This window comes from Lithobates pipiens, unplaced genomic scaffold (assembly GCF_037356315.1).
Source record: "Lithobates pipiens isolate NorthernLeopardFrog02 unplaced genomic scaffold, aLitPip1_a1.2 Scaffold_25, whole genome shotgun sequence".
Lineage (NCBI taxonomy): Eukaryota > Metazoa > Chordata > Amphibia > Anura > Ranidae > Lithobates > Lithobates pipiens.
In genome coordinates, this window is record NW_027507787.1 from 168,177,690 (window position 1) to 168,204,231 (window position 26,542).

The window sequence follows — 26,542 nt, forward strand, 5'->3', positions numbered from 1 at the left end:
AGCTGTATTAGTAGGTAGTTTGTTTTTGTTTTTTAATTTTTTTTTCACTGTGTTGTATTTGTGGGTACTTTTTTCTTTTTTCAGTCTTATTTCACCATATTGTATTGCATCCCAGCCCCCAACACTTTCTGGCAACCAAACATGCCACTCCTAAACCCCCCCCCCCCCTATTTGATAGGGACAGCGGCATTTGCTGGTAAACAGAAGGTCTATCTCTTTAATTGTGTAAGGAGGTGTGTGTACTCCGCACACACAGGTAACCTCCCCGGGTTCAGCCTACTTTTAATTACAGCAGAGGACAATTCTTTTTAATTTGCTTGTACATCTTGTCCTGTGTCACTCTTGTCTCCCAGAGGAAACAGAGTAGATCCCAGACATCCCAAGGGAGTCATACAACTATTGACTGCCCAAATCAGATCCAATTTTTTATTTATTTATTTGCTACAATTTTACAAGTCTCAGTTAAAGTTTTTATTTTATTTCTTAGGCTTTTTAAAACATTGTAGTAAGTTTTAGCAGACAGAGTTACAACCCGGGCCAGGACTCTTTAGAAAAGTTAATTTTGATATTTAATAGATGCTTCTGTGCTCAACTTAATTATGCTAATTAAAGTCCTTCATTAAAGTCTTTGAGTAAGTCAATAGAAGTGTAACAGGAATAGCAATGGGAATATTTCAGTGTAAAAAGACTTCAGGCATCCCCAGCAATGTCTGGAATGGAATTAAAAGCCAGATTCAAAGTCATGCACCCGAGGGACTGGAACTGGATCTTGTGCACATGCTACAGCAGAAGCGGTGAGTAACTGTTATACATCTACTCTGTTCAATGAGTATTTTAACCTGTAAAAAAAAAAAAGTAGTTTTATTTCTTTTTTTTTTAAAGATTTATTTTTTTCTTTTTATTCCACGTATGTATTTGCAGTCGTGTGTGTTAAAAAATTGTATTGCATTTCATGTGCTTCTTTGGATTCTGGATAAAAGTTGTCTTAATCTCTAACTCTTACAAAAGTCCTATTTTCCATTCATCACTGTGTATTTTTGCATGTGTATTGTTAGGCAGGTTAAGCTGCTGCTTTCACATTTTAGTGATAGATAACGAGATGGCACTCGTTGCACAAGAAAAACAAAACTGCATTCTACTTATGTTCTAGAGTGCAGCTACTGGATAAGGCAGCTTACATTATTTTTTATATATGTTGGCTGCAGTAAATGTTGCATGTTATAATTTAGGAATCCACATAGCTGTAATGGGTCATTCACACTTGCAGTGATTATTGCCATCCAATCCGTGGTGGATTGCTTTTCTTCAGGTATTTTACAGGTGGGGGAGAAGTGTTCTGTTGCCTCCTAATCGCCTGTTTTATATCTCAAAATGCTGACCGACTACGCTTCAACTGCATACGGTTGCAGGGTGGCTGCTGCGTGGCCCCATTCTCTTCACTGGTTCATGTTTGGCAATGATACTGAATGCGCCATGCCGATTCATTTTTTGCATGTGTATAGTGTCATGTGGCTGCATTTTTGTGTTTAGGTGGGTGGTCTGCTGAATTGGAGCAGAATGAAATGAAAGTGACTTTTGTGAAATCCAACTCCATTCAATTTTTTTTGCTGCAGGAGCTTTCTGGACCCATATTGGATCTATGGGACTTGCATCCATTCAGCTCAGACTACCTCCGATATATCATAGATTAACTAAAACTGGAGCTCTCAGAAACTGGTGAAGCTGTGCATGGTAACCAATCAGCTTCTAACTTCAGCTTGTTCAATTTAGGCTCCATTTCCACTTGTGCAAAGTCGCATGACAAGTTGTAACCCATGATTTCCAATGAGTACTGTTCATATCTGTGTGACTTCAAAGTAATCCCTGTACTTCTTTGATTCAACTTGAGGTTAAAGGCATTGCTTCAAGTCGCAATAGTGGAAACCTAGGCTAAGACTCCATTCACACTTGTACGACTCCAAAGTTGTGCCGACTTTGGAGTGCAATTTTAACAAAACTTTTTGGATTGGTGCAGCTTGGATACCACTTTGGCTTTGACCAGTAATAACGGACAACTGTTGCACTGTAAAACATTCAGGTACGACTTTCATGCAACTTTTGAGGGTTAACATTAAAGTCTATGGCCCTCCCAAGTTGCATGAAAGTTGGACCAAAGTAGTGCAGGAACTACTTTGAAGTTGCTGCAATTTTAAGTCACACATATGAGGGGTTAACATTGGAAAACGTGGAAAATTTGTAAATTTGACTTTGGGGTCCAAAGTTGCATGACCAGTCACACAAGTGTGAACGGAGCTCAAGCTTTGACAATACATTTGGGGCTGTTCTAGTTCAGCGCACGTTCTCTTGTAACAACATATAGCACAAAGCCCCACTAAGGAGTGATGTTTGTAAGCTTTAAGATGCTGCTGCAAAAAAATGCCATCAAAGTAATACAATTTTGCTAACAGCTCCTTTTAGTCACCTAGTCTTGTTATCCTTATACAGACTATAATAAGTTGTATAATACACACGTACTGTATGTAATTTTGTGATAAATGAATCCTTATAGAATATAGACAAGTTCTTTTTTTGGGCTGCAGACTCCTTGCATAACCAGCAATGATACTTAATTAACAGATTTCACTGATAGGGTCATATTATCAGTAGGTTTCTCCACTTTATGCTCCATTGTTTTATACGCTGTATTACTGAACATGCCTAGAGAGTACGCTACAAGGGAACAATGCTGTAATCACTGACCGCTAATTGCTTGTGTCCACAGTTCTCACATCACAGGGCCTATTCCTGATCAAAATTATCAGTCATAACAATTTATATAAGGCTGGCCATAGAAGGATCAAAATTTTGCCGGTTCAACAGGAACCATCCAAATTACGATCCATCTATGGGAAGGCTTCTTGTACTGAAGTCGATCTGTTGATTGGCTTCAATACAAACAGCTGTTATGTTTTTCTATACATAGATCTATACGCAAACCAAAAAGTTAATGAGGGGAAAAAAAAAAAAAAAAAAGGGGGAAACTTCATGGACTACTTGGTCTTATTTCTGCCGTCACTTTTCTGTTTTTTCACTTTCCTGGCAAGGGTTCTTCTGTCCAAGGGTGTCATTTTTATTGTAGATGGAGCCTGATGGCTTGAGCTGGCCCCTACCTTCTTATGTGTCCTCAATACTCCAACTCTTTTCTTGTGTATTTTGGAGTTTTGAGGGCTCCTGTTACATTTTTCATAATATATTATGAAGAAGTCCAGTCGGGATGGTGGGAAACCCTCATAATGGGCACAGCAGGTGTACAAATGCAGGAACTCAGCACAGGGATGATGGGAAACCCTCATAATTGAAATTGTAGTAGGTGTGCAGACCCAGAAATTCATCAAAGGAATGATGACTACTGGAAAGTGGACTTTAGAGGGTGATTCTGGCCAAAAGATGACTTTGTATTTGTAGAGCCTGATGGGCTGAGCTGGCCCGTAGCTTCTTATGTGTCTTTGATACTCCAAAAGCAAGACCTCCCTGCTAGAATTCCCTACTCTGTTCCTGTATACTTTGGAGTTTTGGGTGCACCTGCTCCTCTTCCTCCTTTTTTACATTTTTGTAATATAAAAGAAAGTCCAGTTGGGATGGTCGGAACCTCTCATAAAGGGCACAGCAGGTGTATGGATCCAGAAACTCAGCACATGGATGGGGGGAGCCCCTCATAATTGGCACAGCAGGGGTGCAGACCAGTAACTCAGTGCAGGGATAGTGTGAACCCCACATAATGGAAACAGGTATGCGGATCTAGCAGTTATTCATGGAGATGTGTGGAATCGCTCATAATAGTCACAGCAGGTATGCAGACCAGGACACGCAGTGGAGCGATGGTTGGAACCCTTCATAATGGCCACAGCAGGTTTTTCAGATTGGGGAACCCACAACAAGGATAGTGGGAACCCCTCATAATGGGAACAGCAGGTGTTCAAACCTGGAAACTTGGAACAGGGATGGTGGAAACTCTACACCCAGAGCAAAAGAAAATCTAACAAGTAGGTGCAGTAGTAATGTGACAATGTGAAGAGGAAAGCTAGGGAACTGAGTTTAAGTGATTAGTATCAGGTTATTCAGAGGTTACCTTCTTTAGGTGGTGGTATGTGGGTTGGGAGAGGCTTTGGAGATGGTCTCATGGTAAAAGCGTTGAAAGCCCACTTTGTGATCTGTACACGAAAAGAGGACCTCCCACGCACATCCTTTGCTCGTATGGTCACCACATTTTTAGAAGTCACAGCAACCAATGGGTAGTTTAGGGTCTTTGAAGGCAGCCATAGTGGTATTGGTGTAAAATAATTTGGGGACCCGTCTTCGGTGTGGCATTCATTGCAGTCAACCGGTGACATGACATTTTATGGAGACTGTCCCCCAAGACGGTTTATTGCTCTAAGGGCACAATATATGTAATACTTCTGCAGATACAGAGATTGAGTCCGAGTTTGTTTGACGATTACTATGGCCATTGAAACCTATTCAGGTGTGATTTGGTTATTTATGGGGGGAATGCCAATGGTAGTGTTGGGGATGCTCTAGGACAGTGATGGCGAACCTTGGCATACCAGACGTTTTGGAATTTTTCCATGATGCTCAACTACACTGCAGAGTGCATGAGCATCATTGGAAATGTAGTTCCAAAACATCTGGGTTGTCAAGGTTCGCCATCACCGGTCTAGGACGTTGACTGGATACGTCTGTTCCACCCTTCTCATGACTTTTTAAGCACACTGCCCCTTTCTATTGTGGACTTGATACTTGACAATGGCACAATGAATTTCAAACAAGTACATCCATGGCTACAGTTTTCAGTTTGCTGCTCTTACTTCATATGTGATGGGTTTATATTTGATATGGGGAGCGGCCGCTAAAGGGTGACGTAGTTTGCTTTGTGAATGGGACTTTTTTCTGTTGGTTTATACAGCAGTGTTTCTATACCCCCCCCCCCCCCCTTTTTTTTTTTTTTTTTTTCCCCCCCCATTCACTGCACCCTTTGAAAATAATCTTGAGTATAAAATGGGGTCCCCAATCACATCAAAAGCCCTCAGTCCCTCCTTTCCACAGTACAGCCATCAGTGTCTCCCCCCCAACCTTTTCACATCAGTCTGCGGTCCCCACACATTTTTCCATCAGTTCACCCCCCCCCCACACATTCACATTAGCATAATCTGCTTGCCCCCCCCCCCCCTTTACATTAGTTGTCAGACTCTCCCTTCAACTCTTTCAAATTTGTGACCTAAAATTCCATTTTTGTAATGAAGTCACAGTTCCCAATCTTTACCACAGTGTGGCTTTGGCAGCATGGTGGTGAGCTGAAAGATTAGACATTAGAAGCCCCTCTTTCACATCAGAGTTCCCAGTCCATAACCCTGTTATGGACTGGGAAGCATACCTGCCCTACCCTTTTCACATCAAATCGAAACTACATGTGAAATTGTTTTGTGTGAATGAGGCAAAATCAAATGGTCTTATTCTATATTCTCTGTATATCGAATTTTGTAAAGTGTGGGGGCGGGGGGGAGGGGGGATGCTGTTAGGACCAATAGATGATGCTAGATGGCCTCAATGCAGCATTTTCTAAATTCATACATTCAATCTGCAGAGACTATAGTTTGAGAGCATTCGATTTTGCCCTATCTGCATAGAATGAATTTACACACCGGTTTGCTGGATGAACACAGATGAGATGAATGAATGGGGAAAAAAAATAAAAAATATATATATTATTCCAAAAAGTATTTGGATGCCTGCCTGTATACACACATGAACTTTAATGGGATTCTAGTCTTAGTCCATAGGGTTCAATATTGCGTTGGCCCACCCTTTGCAACTATAACAGCTTCAACTCTTCTCGGAAATCTGTCCAAGGTTTAGGAGTGTGTCTATGTTTGACTATTATTCCAGAAATGCATTTGTGAGGTCAGGCATTGATGTTGGACAAGAAGGTCTGGCTTGCCATCTCCACTGTAATTCATCCAAAAGTTGTTCTATCGGGGTTGAGGTCAGGGCGGTCAAGTTCCTCTACCCCAAACTCGCTCATCCATGTCTTTATGGCCCTTGCTTTGTGCACTGGTCCAAATCATTTGATGGAGGGGGGATTATGGTGTGGGGGTGTTTTGTGTTAGGGCCCCTTAGTTTCAGTGAAGGGAATGCTTAAGGCGTCAGCATACCAAGACATGTTCGATAATTTCATGCTCCCAACCTTGTGGGAATAGTTTGGGAATGGCCCCTTTCTGTCCCAACACTCAATATTGAACCCTACGTACTAAGACTGTGATGCCAAAATTCATATGCGTGTAAAGGCAGGTGTCCCAATACTTATAACTGTATGTGTGTGATTATATAATATTTATATAATATCTATCGCATCTATCTATCCCATCCTTTAAAAAAACTCAGAATGCCATTCTCTGAACTCACTCTGCATCACCTGACTTCCTGTAAGGTAAACGGAATTCTCCTGTTGATCGTTTTGGCATGTTGCAACAATTTTACCAGCTGATGACCTGAGAAATCTGGAGATGATTGTAAAGATAAGGCGAAGAATTGCTGTTTATATTTTATTATAATATTCTCCAAAAGTACGCCTGCTTTTACACGCACATGAACTTTCATGGCATCCCAGCCTGATGCCTCGTACACATGATCAGATTGTCGGATGATAAAAATCACTTTCAGATTGATCGTTCGATTGTTAGTACACAGCTTTCAACAGACGATCATGACATTCCGTGCAATAAAATCCAAAGGGGCAAACACGAAAACCTTGCTTGGACGATAGCCCATTGTACCACAATCGTGCACAGTATGCGTCTGCTAAAGATCGATAGATTAACAACACGCATGATCGGAAACACAAAAATAACCCAGAAGGAGATGGGAGAATATAGCCAAAAGGCCGGGCAGACACAGGAGTCACCCGTATTTGACATTGTTTCTGCTACGTATACCGGAAAGTTTTTTTTTTTTTTTTTTTTTTTTTTTTTTTTTTTTTTTTTTTCCAGGATCGTACAACAAAAATCACTTTTCGTAGAGCACATTTTGCACTGTTATGTTCAATTATTAGTTTTACACAACAACATGCGAACGTCGTATGCTAATATGATCGTGTATACAAGACATAAATCTGTAGGGTTCAATAGTGAGTTGGCCCACCCTTTAAAACTATAAGGGCTTCAACTCTTCTAGGAAGGTTGTCCACAAGGTTTAGGAGTGTGTCTATGGGAATGTTTGACCTTTCTTTCAGAAGCGCATTTGTGAGGTCAAGCACTGATGTTGGACGAGAAGGTCTGGCTTGCTCTAATTTTATCCCAAAGGGTTCTATCAGGTTGAGGTCAGGACTCTGTGCATGCCCGTCCAAGTTCCTCCATGTCTTTATGGACCTTGCTTTGCGCACTGGTCCAAATCATTTGGTGGAGGGGGGATTATGGTGTGGGGTTGGGTTTGGCCCCTTATTCAGTGAAGGGAAATCTTAAGGCGTCAGCATACCAAGACATTTTGGACAATTTCATGCTCCTAACTGTGGGAACATATTGTAGATGACCCCTTCCTGTTCTAACATGATTGTGCACAAAGCAAGATCCATAAAGACATGGATAAGCAGTGGAGGAACTTCACTGGTCTGCAGAGTCCTGACCTCAACCTGAAAGAACACCTATGGGATTAGTTGGGGTGGAGACTGCGAGTCAGGCCTTCTTGTCCAACATCAGTGCCTGACCTTACAAATGCACTTCTAGGAGAATGGAGAGATATTTACATGGGGTTGGACACCTGTGGGGAAGCCCCGCTGAGCTATTGTTAGAATTTTTTTGGTGGTACTTGCATGTAGAGGATGTATGCCAACTAAGGGGAACACAGCATCAACTAATGTTTATTATTAACAATTCTTTACACTACAGCCTGTTCCCCCTCCATCACCTCTTCATGTTTACATTCATACTAACTGCCTTTTTTTTTTTTCTACTTGCTTGGCCCTTCATACATCGTTAACCTCTTCAATAGACTTCTATACATATAGAAGAGAATCGTGCTTCAAATACTTCCATGTGTATCAGTTTCTAGAAAAAAATAAAAATTGCATTTTTTTTTTATCTCACAAAAGTAAGTACATCCCTCACCTTTTTGTAAATATTTTATTATATCTTTTCAAGTGACAACACTGAAGAAATTACACTTTGTAAATGTAAAGTAGTTAGTGTGCAGCTTGTATAACGGTGTAAATCTGATGTCCCCTCAAAATAACTCGACACACAGTCATTAATGTCTAAACCACCGGCAACAAAAGTGAGTACACCCCTAAGTGAAAATGTCCAATTTGGGCCCAAAGTGTCAATATTTTGTGTGACCACCATTATTTTATGGCGCTTCCTTAACCCTCTTGAGCATGGAGTTCACCAGAGCTTCACAGGTTGTCACTGGAGTCCTCTTCCACTCCTCCATAACGACATCACGGAGCTAGTGGATTTTAGAGACCTTGCGCTACTCCACCTTCCGTTTGAGGATGCTCCACAGATGCTCAATAGGGTTTAGGTCTGGAGACATGCTTGGCCAGTCCCTCAGCTTCTTTAGCAAGACAGTGGTTGTCTTGGAGGTTTGTCTGGGGTCATTATCATGTTGGAATACTGCCCTGCGGCCCAGTCTCTGAAGGGAGGGGATCATGCTCTGCTTCAGTATGTCACAGTACATGTTGCCATTCATGGTTCCCTCAATGAACTGTAGCTCCCCAGTGTCGGCAGCACTCATGCAGCCACAGACCATGACACTCCCACAACCATGGTTGACTGTAGGCAAGACACACTTATCTTTGTACTCCTCACCTGGTTGCCGTCACACACGCTTGATACCATATGAACCAAATAAGTTTATCTTGGTCTCTTTAGACCAAAGGACATGGTTTCAGTAATCCATGTCCTTATTTTGCTGGTCTTCAGCAAAATGTTTGCAGGCTTTCTTGTGCATCATCTTTAGAAGAGGCTTCCTTCTGGGACAACAGTCATGCAAAACAATTTGATGCAGTGTGTGATGTATGGTCTAAGTACTGACAGGCTGACCCCCCCCCCCCTACCCCTTCAACATTTGCAGCAAAGCTGGCAGCACTCATATGTCTATTTCCCAAAGACAACCTCTGGATATGACGCTGAGCATGTGCGCTCAACTTCTTTGCCTATTCTCAGTGGATGCTGTCCTGTTAAACCGCTGTATAGTCTTGGCCACGCAGCTCAGTTTCAGAGCCTTGGCAATCTTCTTATAGCCTAGGCCATCTTTATGTAGAGCAACAGTTCTTTTTTTCAGATCCTCGGAGAGTTCTTTGGAATGAGGTGCCATGTTGAACTTCCAGTGACCAGTAGGAGAGTGAGAGTGATAACACCAAATTTAACACACCTGCTCCCCATTCACACCTGAGACCTTGTAACACTAATGAGTTACAATCAGAAACCATGAATCAGACTGAGACAGAAGTACAATTGAATCACGCTTGTTTATTAATAAAAATAAAAGGGTAAATAGAAAAAGCATAGCCAGAGTCCAGTAACCAGATCGGGTAGTCAGCCAGGCCAGAAGTCAGAGATCCAAGTAGAGCAACAGCAAGCAGAATAAAGAGCCAGAAGGGATGTCAGCAAGCCAGTCTTTAAACAAACCGCAGGAGATGGTTTCTAGGGATGTGACCAAGGCGAAGGCAGAGGTGAAGTGAGCTGGAAGGCTTTAAGTAGGCAGGTCAGACAAGCATCATCAGGAAGAGCTGGTAACTGTGGAGAGAGAAGAGAGCTGGCAATTAGCCAACAGCTGAGCGGCCAGCGCAGAGAAGGAAGGGCTAAGCCAGCCCTGACAGTCACATGGCACGAGGGAGGGAAAATGGCTAACAGGGCCCAATTTGCACATTTTCACTTAGGGGTGTACTCACTTTTGTTGCCAGAGGTTTAGACCTTAATGGCTGTGTGTTTTAATTATTTTGAGGAGACCGCAAATTTACACTGTTATACAAGCTGTACACTCACTACTTTACAATGTAGAAAAGTGTCATTTATTCAGTGTTATCACATGAAGAAAATTAATAAAATATTTACAAATTGTATTTTTTATATATTTTTATGTCAATCCGAGACTGTTAACTTCTGCTTCACCTTGTCACCTTGCCCCGTGCTATAATTTTATTGTTTACTGATGGTCTGCTGGAAGTTCCACGGCCACATCCCACATGCTCTCCATTTTGTGTGTGTGTGTATATATATATATATATATATATATATATATATATATATATATAATCTCTATCTCTCTCTCGAGGGCAGCAGGCCAATAGAAGGGAGCAGTCAGCTCTGAGCGCGTAGCCCAGGGATATGCAATTAGTGGACCTCCAGCTGTTGCAGAACTACAATTCCCATGAGGCATAGCAAGACTCTGACAGCGTAGCCTTTCACCACTGCAGCCCTGATTGACAAGATTCCAGCCCTGCCTAGGTCCAAACAGAGAAACACTGTGATCCATTCCAGCCAGCTGCTTAATCCTATGCAGCTATCTGGAACAGCGGTGGGACCCACAGAGCCATGTGGAATGCCAGGACTGCACTTTACTATGACGAGCATGCATCTTCAATCATCTTGTAAGATATTATTTTTTTTTTTTTTTTTATGTTATCCTATTAAAGTCATCATTTTAATACTACACTCAGGTCGGCGCCTCCCCCTCCCTGTTTTTACCTTTTATAGGTCTTAGAGTTCTGGACACACTCTGAAGGATGGCTGCCTTCCTTTTTAACCCTTCATACCCCTTTCTATGGATACATCACCATCCAGCTATTGCAGCCACAGACTATACCCCTAAAGATTACTCCATCTGGAGCGCCAGATAAACGCTGACTATAGGCAAATTATGATAGTGCCCCCAGGGCCTCCTGGGAGTTATGTGACGTTCATATCCCAGGAGGCACCAGGAGCTATGCATGTCACCCCATGCACTAGAGGAGGAGGAGTGGAGCATCATTGGAAGGCTATGCTGGCTCTTATGGGTTCTGGCATAGCCTTCTGATGACACGCCACTAAGTCCACTTCTGCCCTGTTAGTGAAAGGGGTGACATGCACGGCTTTTGGTGACATCAGAGAAGCATGGCAGTGCAGGACCTGGCAGTGGCTGCTGAAATATGCACAGCCCAGCATCTGATAAGCAGGCGAGGGGGAAAAAATAAAGGAGGAATTTCACTCTTCCCTTCTTTTAAGCCATAGGTCCAGTCATATTTGGGGCTGGATGGACCTCAGCCAAGGTTTTGTGGAACCATAAGGTTCCTCTACAGTAGAGGTGGTTAGGGTTTCCTTGAGCTGTGGCTGACTGAACTCAAACATGATGGTGCATGTATAGTTCCAGGTCCAACACCATGTGGCAGAGCCAGCAGCATGGCTCAAAGGGTGTCAATTTTGGCCACCCCTTTTAAAGGAGGACATTCCTCCAACTTGCCACCACAACCGTAAGAGGCATTTTCCAAATGACTCCTGATAGGCTAATCTTATCAGGGGTTCCCTGAGACCTAAACATTATTTCAAGGGTCCTTCTGGAGTAAAAAGTTTGGGAAAGGTTGGTCAAGATTGACATTGACTATTCTAACTCTGTAGCACAGTGGGAGTGTTGAGGGTTTTACACACGTTTGATATTTTGCATACTACATCTGATTCTGTTATATTTTTTGTAATACATCTTTGTTCCTGCATTAGTACCCTTTTTTAATTTGTTTATTAACCCTGGCCATGGACACTAGTCAGTAGGCAGACCCAATTTAACCAAGCTAAAAATAATCCTCAGAATTCTTATAGAATGCCCTATAAACCACAAAGGTCCTGGCCACAACCCAAGTCTTTGCAGGATGCTTGATGATTGGTGGACCTTGCAATCCATTCGTAAATAAGCTCATAAACGGCCTGTTGGAAATACCACAGAGATAAAATCTGTGTTGTCACCTTCTCCAACTCTTTGTGCAATCAGCTGGTGATTTGGTATGTAGGGCAAGAGAACTCTAGTTCTGCAAGAACAATATCATAACCCTTTATAACCTTCATGGCTTGATTTCACGCAAACCCTTACACAGGGCCACTGGGGTTGGAGTAATAAACCTCAGCTCTTTTGTGTTTTATAGGATTGGATTAACACCGGCCCTTATAACTTTCCTGGTTTATTGAGAACAACCATTTGAATATTGTGTCAAGTGCCATGTTCTTACGGCAAATGGTAAATTTTGCACTGTTTTGACCACTATGTGGTGCTGGCTTATGGGGGGTGGATACATTTTAAATTTATATTTTGTTCTGTGAGTATTGCTCCAGTTTTGAGTTATTTACCACTTTAGTTCTCACCCCTATACACTCAGTACAGAAAAAATGTACTTTTCTGCTATTGGCTAGTTTTTTTTCCTTTATATAATTAAAACAAGGCTTTCTTTTTGTGATATATTGTCTTGATAAATGGATTTAAATGTAATTCATGGACAATCAAGAACACTATATTCTAATTTGATTGGGTGTACTTTATTTATTTTTTAAACAGTATTACTGAAGATAATATAAAAAAAATGTTCCTGTTTTTTATACCGGAATCATAATTTTAGTATAATTTTAAAGCGTTGCAACGTTTTTTGTTTTTTTTAACAAATAAACAATTTTATGTTTGTGTGCTTTTTTGTGACATTATAAAAATGAATAAACCCTTTAAAAAGTAAAAAATGTAAGAAAAATGGAGGAAAACCCCAGTAGGAAAATAGTAGCTAAGGAGTGAAGGGGAAGAAGGAGCTAATAAGGGCCAATTATGATTAAGATATTATTATTTTTATTTAGTAAAGATTTTTATATATACAATATCTCACAAAAGTGAGTACACCCCTCACATTTTTGTAAATATTTTTTATTATAACTTTTCATGTGACAACACTGAAGAAATGGCACTTTACTACAATGTAAAGTAGTGAGTGTACAGCTTGTATAACAGTGTAAATTTGCTGTCCCATCAAAATAACTTTTTTTTTTTTTTTTTTTAACTAGTTGAACTTGTGTCTTATTTCAACCTGACTGACTATGTAATAAATTCACTCGGTGGAATCTCATTGTTGTTTTTCTAGGGCTTGAATTGTATTACAATGTTTAAAACTGGCCTTGTGTGTTTAGATTGTTTAGCCTCCGATTAGCCACTTTTCATTAAGTTTAAAGTTAATTATTTCCTTGACACATTCTGAAAAAAAGGATCTAGTTGCAATCTACACATTTGTGTGTGTGCATAAAAAGGTGCTATTGTTGACATTCAATTTTCACCACATGTTGGCAATGGGAACAACCCACGCCATCCATACATACAAAGAAACTAAAACAAGTGAATTCAGACATAGTCATGTGTAATAAAATGGAATGACACAGGGAAGAATTATTGAACATGCTACATGAAATGTATTTAATACTTTGTACAAAATCCCTTTGTTGGTAATGTCAGCTTCAAGACACAGGCTCCTGTATGGAGGAACTAATTGCATGCATTGCTCAGGTGTGATTTTGGCTCAGCCAAGCCTGGAATTTAACTACACTTAAAGCGGGATTCCGCTCTTCTTTTTTTTTTTTTTTCTTTTTTTTTTTTTTTCTTACCTGTGTCACAGGTGGGCGAGTGCTACCTTCGATTGGCATCCACGTCCGGCGTTTATTTGACCCCCGGCACGACGCATCTTTTCCTCAGGATGACTTATAAAAACCTGCTCTGGCATTTTCCATTTTAACTGTGGGCGTCTGAAGCCCACAGGCATTTACTTCCTGGTATATGATGACGTCTGGCTCCCAGCATGCTCCGCTCCATCTTGCACATGCTCAGTGTGCAATAGTGGTAATGGCAGATACAGCTGCCTGCCCACTTTAAAAATGGCAAATTCGTACACGCCCTCGTCACGTGACCGGCGTCCTAACGAAATCTCGCGAGATTTCGCAATTTCATTGTCCCCCATGGATTCTTGGGAAATAGCTTACAAATTTCCCAGGGACCATTGCGAGGACGATAGCCACGCCTACTCCCACGGGAGGACAACCCGGAAGTCAGCTGAAACATCAGAAATAAAAGGTAAGTAAATAATATATATATTTTTTTTGTTCAGGGTTCGTTTAGGTAAGTATGCTATCTGTTGATTTTAATAACATGAAGTTTCATTTTCAGGTACCAAACCACTTTAACAAAAAAAACCTAATCACTACCACTTCTAGCACACTAAAGGGTGCTGCAGACATTTGCCAGTATCATATGCTGATAAACTGCCCCACACCATGATATTCCCACCTCCAAACTTCACTGTTGGTATGGTGATGTTTTTGGGGTGATGTGCAGTGCCATTTGACCTCCAAACTGTTAGAAACCATGGCATAAATAACCAGAAGGGGCTGGCTGACAAGCAGGAATGATCACCAGGTGAGCCACTGTGGAATGATGAGTGCTGGTAATTAACTGACAGCTGAGCTCTGAAAAGGGAGGGCTGAGCCCAGCCCTGACACAAACAGAGGAAGGGGAAAGGTTTGGGACTATAAATGAGGTATACATATGATAATATGTGCCTCCATCCCTGATTCAAATGAATAATAGAAAAGATCAAGGGGACACAAACCTGGTGTGTATTATGGCATCCAAAGAGTTCAATTTTGGTCTCATCTACAGCCTATATTCCCCCAGTATTTCACAGGCTTGTCTAAATGATGTGCAGCAAACTTTAAACAAGCTTCAATATGCTTTTTCTTCAACAATGGAGTCTTGCATGGTGAATGTCCATACAGGCCATGGTGGTTGAGTGCATTACTTTGTGTGTTCTTTGACAAAATTGTACCTGCTAATCCCAGGTCTTTCTGAAGCTCTCCACAAGTGGTCCTTGGCTCTTTGGAAAACTCTTTTAACTCTTTTTTACTCCCCTGCCAGAAATCTTGTGGGGAATATCTGGTCGATGCCGGTTTATAGTGAAATTATGTTCTTTCCACTTCCAGATGTGACCCCAACCATGTTCAGCTTAACATTCAAAGGTTTAGAAGTCCTTCTGTAACCAAAGCCATCAGTATGTTTTGTAACAATAAGGTTGCAAAGGTCTTGAGAGAGCTTTTTGCCTTTACCCATCATGAGATGTTTGTGTGACACCTTGGTAATGAGACACCTTTTTATAGGCCGTCAGTTGAGACTGAACCAGGGGCAAGATTGCTTTCTAATCACTATTAGATTTTTAGCTGGTATCTTGTCTTTCCATGCTTTTTGAACTTCCCTTTCTTCATGTGTTCAATACATTTTAAATTTTTTTTGCTGTGTCATTCCATTTTATTACACATAGCTTAACTTAATATATAAATGTATTTGTTTTGGTGTCTTCGTATGTCTGTCTGGATTGCATGGCTTTTTGCCGACAAGTGGTGAAAAATTCATGTCAATATCTGTCAGGGCTGGGCCCAGCCCTTCCTTTTCTAAGCTGGCCGCTCAGCTGTCAGCTAATTGCCAGCTCCTATCTCTCCACAGTATCTTACCGGTTGATGATATCCTGCTCGTCTGTCCTGCCTACTTAAGCCGTCCAGCCCAGATGACCTCTGCCTTAGTCTCTGGGATGTTGACCAAGATGATCTCCTGCATTCCTGTTAAAGACTTCCTTGGCTGACATTCCTTCTGGCTCCAGATTCTGCTTGCTGTTCCACTACGCTGATCCCTGGCTTGTCTGAATATCCATTCTGGTTACCGAACTTTGGCTATGTTTTGACTATGTTTGTTCTGTTTACTTTTATTAAGCAAATGTGATTTAACTGTACTTCTGTCTACATCTGATTCATGCTTTCTCACAATTGCACCTTTTAGAAATATAAATTTGCCTTGTACGCCCCTAAATTGAGGGGGGGCCTGGGTGTACCAGACCTAATTAGATATTTCTACGTGGCGCAGTTGGCTCAGATAATCCGCTACCATATATGACACTCCAGGCTGCTCTAGATGTCTTTTGGAGTCGTACCTATACCCCAATAAGGAGATAAGGCACTTAGCATGAATGCAGGCTAAGGACAGAATGGTTATGCTTTGCCCAACTCTACCATTTTTCATTGAACCTATGGGACAGATTACGGTCTATGCATGGATTTAAATCCTTACACACCCCCTTGGCTCCACTACTTGGTAATCCTTCATTCACCTCTGGCCTTCACCTTCAAAACTTTGCTTGGTGGGGCAACAAAGGTTTGCTTTGAATAGCAGACTTCTGTGACCATAATGTTTTTTTGTCAAAACTATTTCTTCAGGAGAAATTTCAGCTTCCAAATTCAGAACTATCAATGCACAGTGTATTTTTACCCTAGTGTATAACCGCTGACTGTTGCTTGATACAATAGAGAATGTTGGCTTTGTATACCTTAACATTTTTCTGAATAAAAATCATTGGAAACAAAAGTTATTATTACCTACAAAAACAGTGACTCGTTCAATACTTGTCTTACCTGAGATGGATAAAATTTGTTGCACAATTTTTGTGCAGGAAAATTGTGCTGGTACAATTTTAAAACATGGGGTTGCATTGAGTAAATACCAAACTTATCAAGCCTTAAACTTATGCACATGTGAAATTGCAAAACTCTGGGGGGCGTGGGCGGAAGCTTGAGTTGATGGCTGTGTAAGGAGAGGGCTCCAGAGAGACCTGCCAGCATGCATTGCCATCCAGCGACGTGGGGAAGCATCTGAGGCTCTTTTTTGGTTCCCTGCATTCTGCTGACCCTGAGGAACATTGTGGAAGAGCAAATCTAAGAAAGATCTGCGGAAACTCACTGTGTGTTTGTTTGTTTTTTACTGCTCTGTGAGCACACCAAGGCCACAAGATGGCATTGCGGCTTCCGATTCGCGGCACTGTCAGCATCAAGGAAGCATCCGAGCAGCCAGCAATTCAGCCAAACCTAAATCATCCCCTGGAGCCTCCCCAATCAGCAGCCTATCATCAGCACAGAAATATGTAGGTGAGCTGGGGGATCGTGATCTCTCAAAGGACAGCACCAGGGAGTTTGTGGAAAAGATTGGTGATTTCCCCACCACAGGGAAGCCACTGAGCTATAAAGTTATGAGGGACATGTTTGTTGCGCTTCGGGGCTCATTGCACAGAGATGTGTTGAACTGCATCTCACAATTGAAAACTGATGTCTCAGCCATAGGGGAACGGGTCAATCACATTGAGGGCAAAATGGGGGAATTCGCTACAGCCCACAATGAGTTAGTGGATGCATATAACGAGTCAGAGAAAGATGTCCAGGTCATCAAAAACAAACTTGCCGACTTGGAGGACAGGTCACACAGGAATAACCTCAAACTGTGAGAGGTGAACGAATCCGTAGCCCCAGCTGATCTTAGGCAATGTCCAAAAATGTATTGCCACTGTACTGCCAGACACCCCTGACAGGGAATGATGGTGGACTTAGCACACCGTCTCCCAAAATTCCTGCCTGGGGACATCCCCAGGGATGTTATTGCTCGCATCCACTTTTTTTCATGTTCAAGATGAGCTCATGCTATATGCTAGGCAAAATCCTTCACTTCCAGGTCCTTCTGCGAATACTGAAAAAGCTGCATATTTGTCTCAATATACCATGATGGCCTGCAAGAAGCTTGCAACCCTCACTAAACTATTTCAAAACCACAAAATCCCATACGCATAGGGATTTCCTACAAAAATTCTCCATAAAAAGAGAAAACCGCACTTCTGTCATCATGACAGTTGAAGACCTGTCACTTGCAATAAAATGGGATTTGCTGTGGAAGGAAGATGCAAAATGCCCCTTCTAATTCCTCACTACACAGGCTCCTTCAAGAATGGCAATCTGTGAATACTCGATGAGAGCCCTGCTGTACAGATATTTGTGTGTACCTCTGTCTCGGTTTTCCATGACACCAGGATGTCTGAGCTGGGTCAAATGGAGCTGAGACCTTGCAAATGTTTTCGCACACTGAATTCTCCCCCTTTTTTTTTCTGTACTCGAGGAATGCTATGAAGAAACCCTCCTAAATTCAAGCTGGCCATACTTGATCGAGAACTTTACAACTACAAAGCTGAATGTGATATTTTCATTTCTGGTCCAACGCTGGCACCTACAGGTAATAATAAATCATTACAAATGACTTACTCAGCAATATTCTGAATCTCAATTTCACAGTACCCATGACCCTTTCAACCATCTCTTTTAAATATACATATACTTTTAGCAGACTTTTATATAAAGGGGAAAGCACCACGCTAAACTAAAAATAGATATAAATAGTGAACAATGTATAAACATACAAATCAATAATAAGAAACACCTGTGATTAAACACAGCCAAGCTGCTAGCACGCAAACAAACAAAGTTTAGAGTAAATAAATAAAATAAGTGCAGCGCTAAGGGTCCGTTCACACAGGGGCAACTCGGATCCGACTTCAGGTCGCACCTAGTCGCCTCAGGTCGGACAACGTTTAAAAATCAATGTAAGTGAATGAGAGTCGTCTTAATGCACACTACTGAAGTCGCTCCGACTTCAGAAAAGGTTCCTGTACTACTTCAATCCAACTTGTAGGCAACCGGTACCCATTGATTTCAATGGAGGTCGCCTCCAAGTCGGATCTCCGTCTATACAGAGGTGACTCTGACAGAATTATCAGCTCTCAAGAGGGAACTCCACGCCAAATTTATGGAAAAAAATTGGCGTGGGTTCCCCCCCTGAGAGCATACCAGGTATTGGGTCTGGTATGGATTTTAAGGGGAACCCCCTACGCCAAAAAAACGGCGTGGGGGTCCCCCCCAGATCCATACCAGACCCTTATCCGAGCACTCTACCTGGCCGGCCAGGAATGAGGGTGGGGACGAGCGAGCACCCCCCCCCCTCCTGAGCCGTACTAGGCCGCGAGCCCTCAACATGGGGGGTTCCACGTGGCCCCCCACCCCAAAGCACCTTGTCCCCATGTTGATGAGGGCAAGGGCCTCTTCCCGACAACCCTGGCCGTTGGTTGTCGGGGTCTGCGGGCGGGGGGCTTATCGGAATCCGGGAGCCCCCTTTAATAAGGGGGGGCCCCCAGATCCCGGCCCCCCCACCCTATGTGAATGAGTATGGGGTACAATGTACCCCTACCCATTCACCTGTGGGGGAAAAAAAAGTACAAAAAAAACACAACACAGGGTTAAAATAGTTTATTGCACAGCTCCGGGGGTCTTCCGTCTTCGGGGTCTTCTCACCGGATTCCTCCGCTATCTTCTGCTAGCTCTTTTACTAGCGGAGGAGCCCGGCATTCTTCTTCGCTGCCGCTCTCTTCTTCCGACTTCGGGGGTCTTGTCCCCCTCTTTGGTTCTTCTTGCCGGGCCACTGCGCCTTCTTCTAGCTCTTTTTTACAGGCGGTGGCCCGGTCTTCTGTCTTCTGTTCTTCTTCTGTTCTTCTTCTCTTCTGGACCCTAAGAAGCACCTGAAGGTGTGTATACAAAAATAAATAAATGATAAACAATGGTCCACTAAAGTCCCCGGAAAATATCCACAACCATGAAGCCAGTCCACCGAAACTTCAAGGTGGACTACTTCCCATAGTGGAACATGTAAGATTTCTCAAGTGGCACACACAAAGTGAAGAGCTCCCAACCTTCTCAGGTCTAGACCGTTCTATGAATCAAATTCTGAAGTATATATTGCAGGTGGATACTCTTACCAGATGAGTTGGACACATCCACCATATAGTAGTGTGTCATAAAAGCTTATGGGGGACTCCAATCATTCCACCCGAGTATAGGCAGCTGGATGATGGTTCATCTCCAGGTTCCGCGGCCGGAATCCCTTTTGGTTTCCGATTGAAGAGGGTCAACAAGCATTCCAAGTCGTGCACGGCTGTAGAACTTGACACCCAAAAATCTCAGAGGCACTCACCATAGGAGAAAAAAAATATATAAAAAACACCTCTCATGGTGAAATACAACCAGTAATGGTTTATTGAAGACATTTTTTGACAAATAAAGACAATTAATCCATAAAAATCACGTGATAAGTAGTAAAAACAAAAACCGCAATGTGGGGAGCAGAAAAAATGCAGACCCATTGGGTCCCCCCCCCCCCCAGCAGGTTTGCCTCATCTGCGTCTTTCCCCGAGGAAATGTTATAGGCTACCATTATAGCTTTGCTGAAACCGGGGACGAAGCCGGACCGCCAGCAAAAATGTAGACCCATATCTTTGTTAAATGGGTAATTACCCCCCCCATGTCTAAAGATATATGCTAAGATACTCGCAAATAGATTGGACAAAATAACCCATTCTTTAATGAAAGCAGACCAGGCGGGCTTTGTTAAAGGGAGAAATACCCCGATGGCACACTGAGATTGTGCAATCGTTTGAAAATGGTGGAAACTTGGAAAGCCCACAGTGATCCTGACACTTGATGCCAAAAAGGCCTTTGATGGGGCACAGTGGTGGTATCTCGGTGCAACCCTTCAAAAATGTGGGCTCAGCGGCATTTGCATTGTACACTAAACCTTCAGCCACAGTCTGTACGTCCAATGCCATATCTGATAAGTTTTTATATTACAAATGGTACCCGCCAGGAATGCCTGTTTTGTATATAATTATTCCCTTATGATGGAATCCCTGGCAGAGGCCATTAGAAGTAATAACACCATAACGGGGATAGATGTAGCAGGCCATAATCACAAGATGTTTTGCGGATGATGTAATTCTCACACTTGCTAATCTGGCTTCTTCTCTGACCAGTGTACATTCGCTACTACAACAATATGGTTTAGAGTCGTACTACAAGCTTAATGTCACTAAGTCATGTATATTGACTATAAATGTTCCATAGAAACAAATAGACAAACTTGAACAACAATTTTCCTTTCAATGGGCGATTAAAATCATCCCATATTTCGGAGTCACTCTATTGTTTCCTACATATGAAGCCAACTTTCCAAACCTACTAGATATTATAAAAAACAACTTAAAATATTTTTTTTTCGACCTATGAACTTTCTTGGATGGGGAGAGTGGCAGCTTTAAAGATGCTACTCCTACCCAAACTTATTTACTACTTCAGAACAATACCTATTTGCTTGCCAGAGTCCTTTTTCACTTTGAACAAATTGTTTAGACCGTTTTTAGATGGAAAGGAGGTATGACTAAATTATCCTACTTAATATTAAAGAGACATAGACAAACTTCACAGGTGTGGTAGACGGCACGCGGTATACATCCTAGTGCCAGCGATCAAGCCTTCCCAAAGGCCATATATAAAGAAAAAGTCCAGAGATTGCTGCACTTAAAATCTAATAATTCCACATGTAATAAATTACATACTTTTCATGTCATTCCAAATAACAGTTTCCGGCTAAAAAGTTTACGTCATCGTTCAGATGGGAACAAGATGTATACTGACAATATTCTCACTTCATTTTGAATTGTTACATTTCACACTAGAAATCCATTACGCATCATAAATAATTTATATTATAAACCCCCCACCTTTTTTTATTTATTTTTATTTTTTTCCTGATCTAACGTTGCTGGCCTACAAACATGTTGTTTTAAGTGGTGATGGCTCTATAATTATTATAATACATTTTTACTTGAAACCGGTCTGAGCTGCTTCATACTTAATTACTCCTGGTGTAATTGGCATGGCATATTCGGATGCTGGGCCTCCTTCTGCTTTAATCAGTTTGTAAACAAAAGGCAAAAGATCTGCATTGTGCTGTGTTCATTGCCCACATCTTTACAGAGCTGAGTAGAGCAATTGGATTAATAATGTTGACTATGGATCTACAAAAATGTATGTGTCACAAAGGCAAGCAGGTTGAACGCTGCCAGCAATGCATTATGGTTTATAAACTGCATGGAGTTGGAAGAAATTAGTTGAGAAGTTAATAATGGAATGCCTTAGATCTCAGTTGTTGAGTTGCGTTCTTGAGGGTAATGACATTATTCTAGGTTTGAAGGATACAGTTTCAAGACTTGAATTCTCTTTTTAGGCATCTTTCTTCATCTCCAGCATTTTTATATTATATTTTACACGCCTTAAATGCAGCTTTGCTGAGCCACCACTGGATGGCCTTTCTTCTTAATGCAGCGCTACCCGAAGGAGCTGCTGGAAATTGCCCATGTCTCGTGTGGTGTTTTTTATTTTATTTTTTTTCCCCAGAAGAAACACAGTCACTCTTTTTCTCAAAGAACAGTCTAGGGGTCAGTGGCTGTGTGTGTGTGTGTGTGTTCTTTCCCCCATTCCCCCCCCCCCCTTTTCTTCTTCTTCCCCTTTTTTTTTTTTCTTGGGTCAGTCGATCATCCAGCCCCGCACCCCGTCTAGGTAGTGGGCGGACAGCACTCCTACGGGTAACAGCATCCATCGCGTCTCCTCCCTCCTCCTAGTCATCCAAAAGGGTCACCGGTCCTTTCAGCAAATCAGGTGATGGGTTTCAGGAACCACTTCCTGATTGGCCAGGAAGAGAATGACCGACTGCGATGCCGTGTACACACGACCAGACTTTGACGGACTAGGTCCGACGGTCTTACCGACGGACATTTTCGGCAGAGGGCCGACGGACTTTCTGAACGAACAGACTTGGCCACACCCACAATTGCTGCTAGGGGTGTTTTTTTATTTTTTTATTTGTGGAGTAACCCTGACAGGGTTGAGGGGATTGAGTGGGATACTCCAGAACAGAACTATGTACAATTAGTTGGGTTACAGTTCATTGCCACATATCTTTCGTCTGCAGTTTGGATGTATTGGTCTACAGTTTGCCCTTTGAGCCAACTCCAAATTAATTTTTTAAGAAATGGATCTCAATACATGACTGTGCATTGTACATAACTCATATACTTTTTTTTTTTATGTCCTTTTTATAACTTAAAGTTGTTACCCTGTACCACCACCCCAATATCCATAGCCAAACAGTCACAAACAAAGGTACTACTATAGAACAAGAGAGAACAGTTTTTTTTTTTTTTTTTTTTTATAGATTCACTACAAATCGATTAAAATAACATTTTACAAATTTTGTGTTCAATATAGTAGCTCAAATGGCATAATTTCATAACAACACCTAGCCTTAAACCTCATGCCTATCAGTTCTATCATTTACAATATGAGCTATGGTATGGAGAGGCGATTTTTTTTATATATATATATATATATATATATATATATATATATATATATATTTATATATATATAATTTATATTATATTTCTCAATTTTCCACAATCTCTTTATAGAGGACTTGTTTTCTACTCTGGTATTCCCATCAATAACTGCTCCAGAAAAAACATTCCGACCCCAAGGAACAGAGCATATCTCTTCTGGGTACCTAATAAAGTCAACATAGATGCCTTCTTCTGTAAATCTAAATAACTACTCCTATTGATGCATATACTAAGGTGGAATTGGGTCCCTTTGTATAATGATTTATAAATAATCACAGAGCTGTGTTTACTCTGTGTCCTTTTGCATCTTCCTAGCTTTTTAAAATTTTGACTTTCTCAGCCCATCTAAACTTCCAGAAGAATGTTGGCTGGCTGAAAGTAGATTGGAGTGGAAAAGAACCAGTTCCCTTGGAATTTATTATTTTTTTTCCAGCAAGATCGCAGAATGATGTACCTAGCTAGTGAAATAAGCATGTTCCTGCAGTAGATATACCTGCATAGGACTCTACATCTAGCAATTATGTTGTACATTTGCATGCGAGTTCACCGGGGCCTGAACTCTAATTGAATATATCTCTTGATCTACACAGTCTATATTTACAATGATATATAAGCCAGGACTCTCTGGAATTCTGCTTACGTGTTTTCAGTTTGACAATCTCATTTCCTAGCGAACCGTCAGCTACTGACACACCTACCAACATTCAGGGATGGCCACAATGGGCACCAAAATATTTAGACAAGATTTTTCCTATTCTGTAATGCAGGTGACTTCACAATAAAAGTAAAACCAAAAGCATTTTGGATAGAGTAAGGGAGGGTTATAACCCGTCAGGGTTTTTTTTTTTTTTTTGGATCTGAGTGCCCCATTGGGGAGAATTACCTTCACTTCTTGTCCCATAGCCAAAATGGGGGGGGGGGGACTCTGCTAATTAAGGCAATTCATTGCCCCAAGGTCACCAGAACTAGTGCCCTCCATTTAGGTTTTCCCTATATTACTTTTCTGGGCACAATCCAAAATATGGGATTTTTCTTTCACTTTCAATGATAGGTCCAAAGCCTCCACCAGGTGGTAGCAATATGATCCCCTAGTCAAAGAGAAGTCTTTAAGGCATATGTGATGATGTACCATGTCTACTGTGTCTCCCCCACTCCTCCTTGGAGTCCGCAGGTAGCCAGATATATTAGGGGTTCCCAACTGCAGCTTCCAGTCACATTAGCTCATAACGAAAATGAGAGCAAATGCCCAATGTAAAATCATCCAGCAGATATTAAATTTAAAAGAAAATGCACTTGTAATTCATTCAGTGAATGGGACATTGAGAATGCATACAACCCAGCAAATGGACAACTTCCAGGTCACTTCAGGTCACACAATGAAATCGGCATGATGCTCCACCCTGCATGTGACATCTTCCGTAGCATGTTGTTATGACTCTTTAAGGTGGTCATTATAGTCTGGTAAGCCTGTATTTGCTCAGATAACATATAAAGAGAAAGTGTTGCGCCAAAATGAAAAACGTATGTGTACAGATCAAAATTAGTGTCTATCACGTGTATGACCCGTGTAAATTGCCTGATATAAATTATCGCAATTATTAGCAAATAACACAAATAATAATTAAGCAATTTCAATGTGAACATATATAGGTCCGGAAGTGACATTGAGAGGGAAGTTGCGTCATTTCCGGGAGCGCGGGCAGACGGTATGGTGATATAGCCACTCTGTTTGCGTTCCACATTGACATAATCCAGAAGTGACGACGAACGGAGAGTCGCGTCACTTCCGGGTCACCATACGGATGGCAAGTCACGTCATTTCCCTTTTGCAATGCGGTCCAGCAATGTACCACATGGGAGACATAAGGAATCACTACTTAAGCAGAACCACTAACGCACAGAAAGATAAGGGGCATCAGGCGCCACACATGGATTTCGGATCATAATTATAGGAAATCAAATTTAAATATTAAGGTGGGATTTAGAAATTGCGCTCCAAAACGAGGCTTGAAACGCAAGCCACGCGGCCATTTTGGCCCAAACCGGAAGTGACAGGGTAGGGAATTTCAACTATTGGCATCATCTGTCTATAAAAGTGAGTATTGCAGCAGTGGGGGGACACCCCAGACGACGTCTAAGCAGACGAAATGCATTGGGGGGGACTCCACTGCTGCCATTTTTATGTGAAAGCGCTTTATCAAACTTGCATTCAAGCAGTTGATTATCTTTTTAATAAATTGTATTGTTTTATGGAATTACGCTATTTGGCCCTATCCTTTCATCCCATATGTTCTTCTTGGGGAGTGTGAACTGTTCTGTGATCGGTGGATACTGGTTTCGTGTGTAATTTGGTTTTGGAAGAGCTTTCCATCATCGAGTCCCAGGTTCCAGTGCTTGTTGACTTGAGCGTTCTACAGTCGCCTCAGATTAAAGCGCGATTGACCCTTTAGAGCATATGTTCGCTTGGGTTAGAGATATTCAGTAGGCCTACATCCGTTTAAGGTGGTGGTATCGGCACAAGGGTGTTTGCACTCTCTAACCCTGAGGATTGGAGGACATTCATACTTTATTGCACCAAGGGGGATTTTGATCGTTCTTTGGGAAAGACTGTGTTGAGTTCACCAAGGAACACTCAATTTTGTTTTTCCTTTTTTTTTATATATATATGTTCACATTGAAATTGCTTAACTATTTGTGTTATTTGCTAATAATTGCGATTATTTATATCAGGTAATTTACACGGGTCATACACGTGATAGACACTAATTTTGATCTGTACACATGTTTTTCATTTTAGCGCAACACTTTATCTTTCATATGTTATTTGAAATAAAATATACATTTTTAGTGTTGGCTGCTTTTTTGGTTTTGATAGCGCAGTGTTTTTGTTTTGATTTGAAAAGCCTGTATTTGCTACCATCTGTGGAGACTTTAGATCTATTGTTGCACCTTTTCCAAGGAATGCAAATATTTTTTATCTATACGCAAAGGTTTTGCCTTTCATCTTTATTTTAAACGGAGTGGGTTGTTTTTACAAGTTGTGGGTTTACAATCACTTTCATCTGTTTGCCTGGAGTTCAGCATTAATAGCACATTAACCTGTATAGATCAATTTTTATAATTATACATTTATTTTTATTTTCTGTATCTAGGATCAGTGAGTGTCCACTGCTCAATGCAGCCAGGGAGAATGACGTAGGGGCAATGAAGAAACTGCTGGATTGTGACAGCACTGACCTGTATGTCAGAGGTAAGTAGCTCTTTATAATGCATGTTTATGTGACTTATTACAGCTGCAAACTGTACTTGCATCTCAGTTTGAATGGATAAAATAAAATTTCGGGCGTGCCCAATTTATTCAATCTGAATAAATGGTCGAGGGAA

At 41.5% G+C, this 26,542-nt stretch overlaps 1 protein-coding gene across 1 annotated transcript in view; it reads left to right on the forward strand.

The window, feature by feature from the left end:
- The first annotated feature begins 302 nt into the window (after positions 1–302).
- Positions 303–26,542, forward strand: part of LOC143930642 (transient receptor potential cation channel subfamily V member 6-like) — a 53,575-nt gene continuing 27,335 nt past the window's right edge. The window contains exons 1-2 of the mRNA XM_077455136.1: positions 303–794; positions 26,311–26,408. Coding sequence (XP_077311262.1) covers positions 664–794; positions 26,311–26,408 — 229 coding nt within the window. The 5' untranslated portion in view covers positions 303–663. The remainder of the gene's footprint in view (positions 795–26,310; positions 26,409–26,542) is intronic.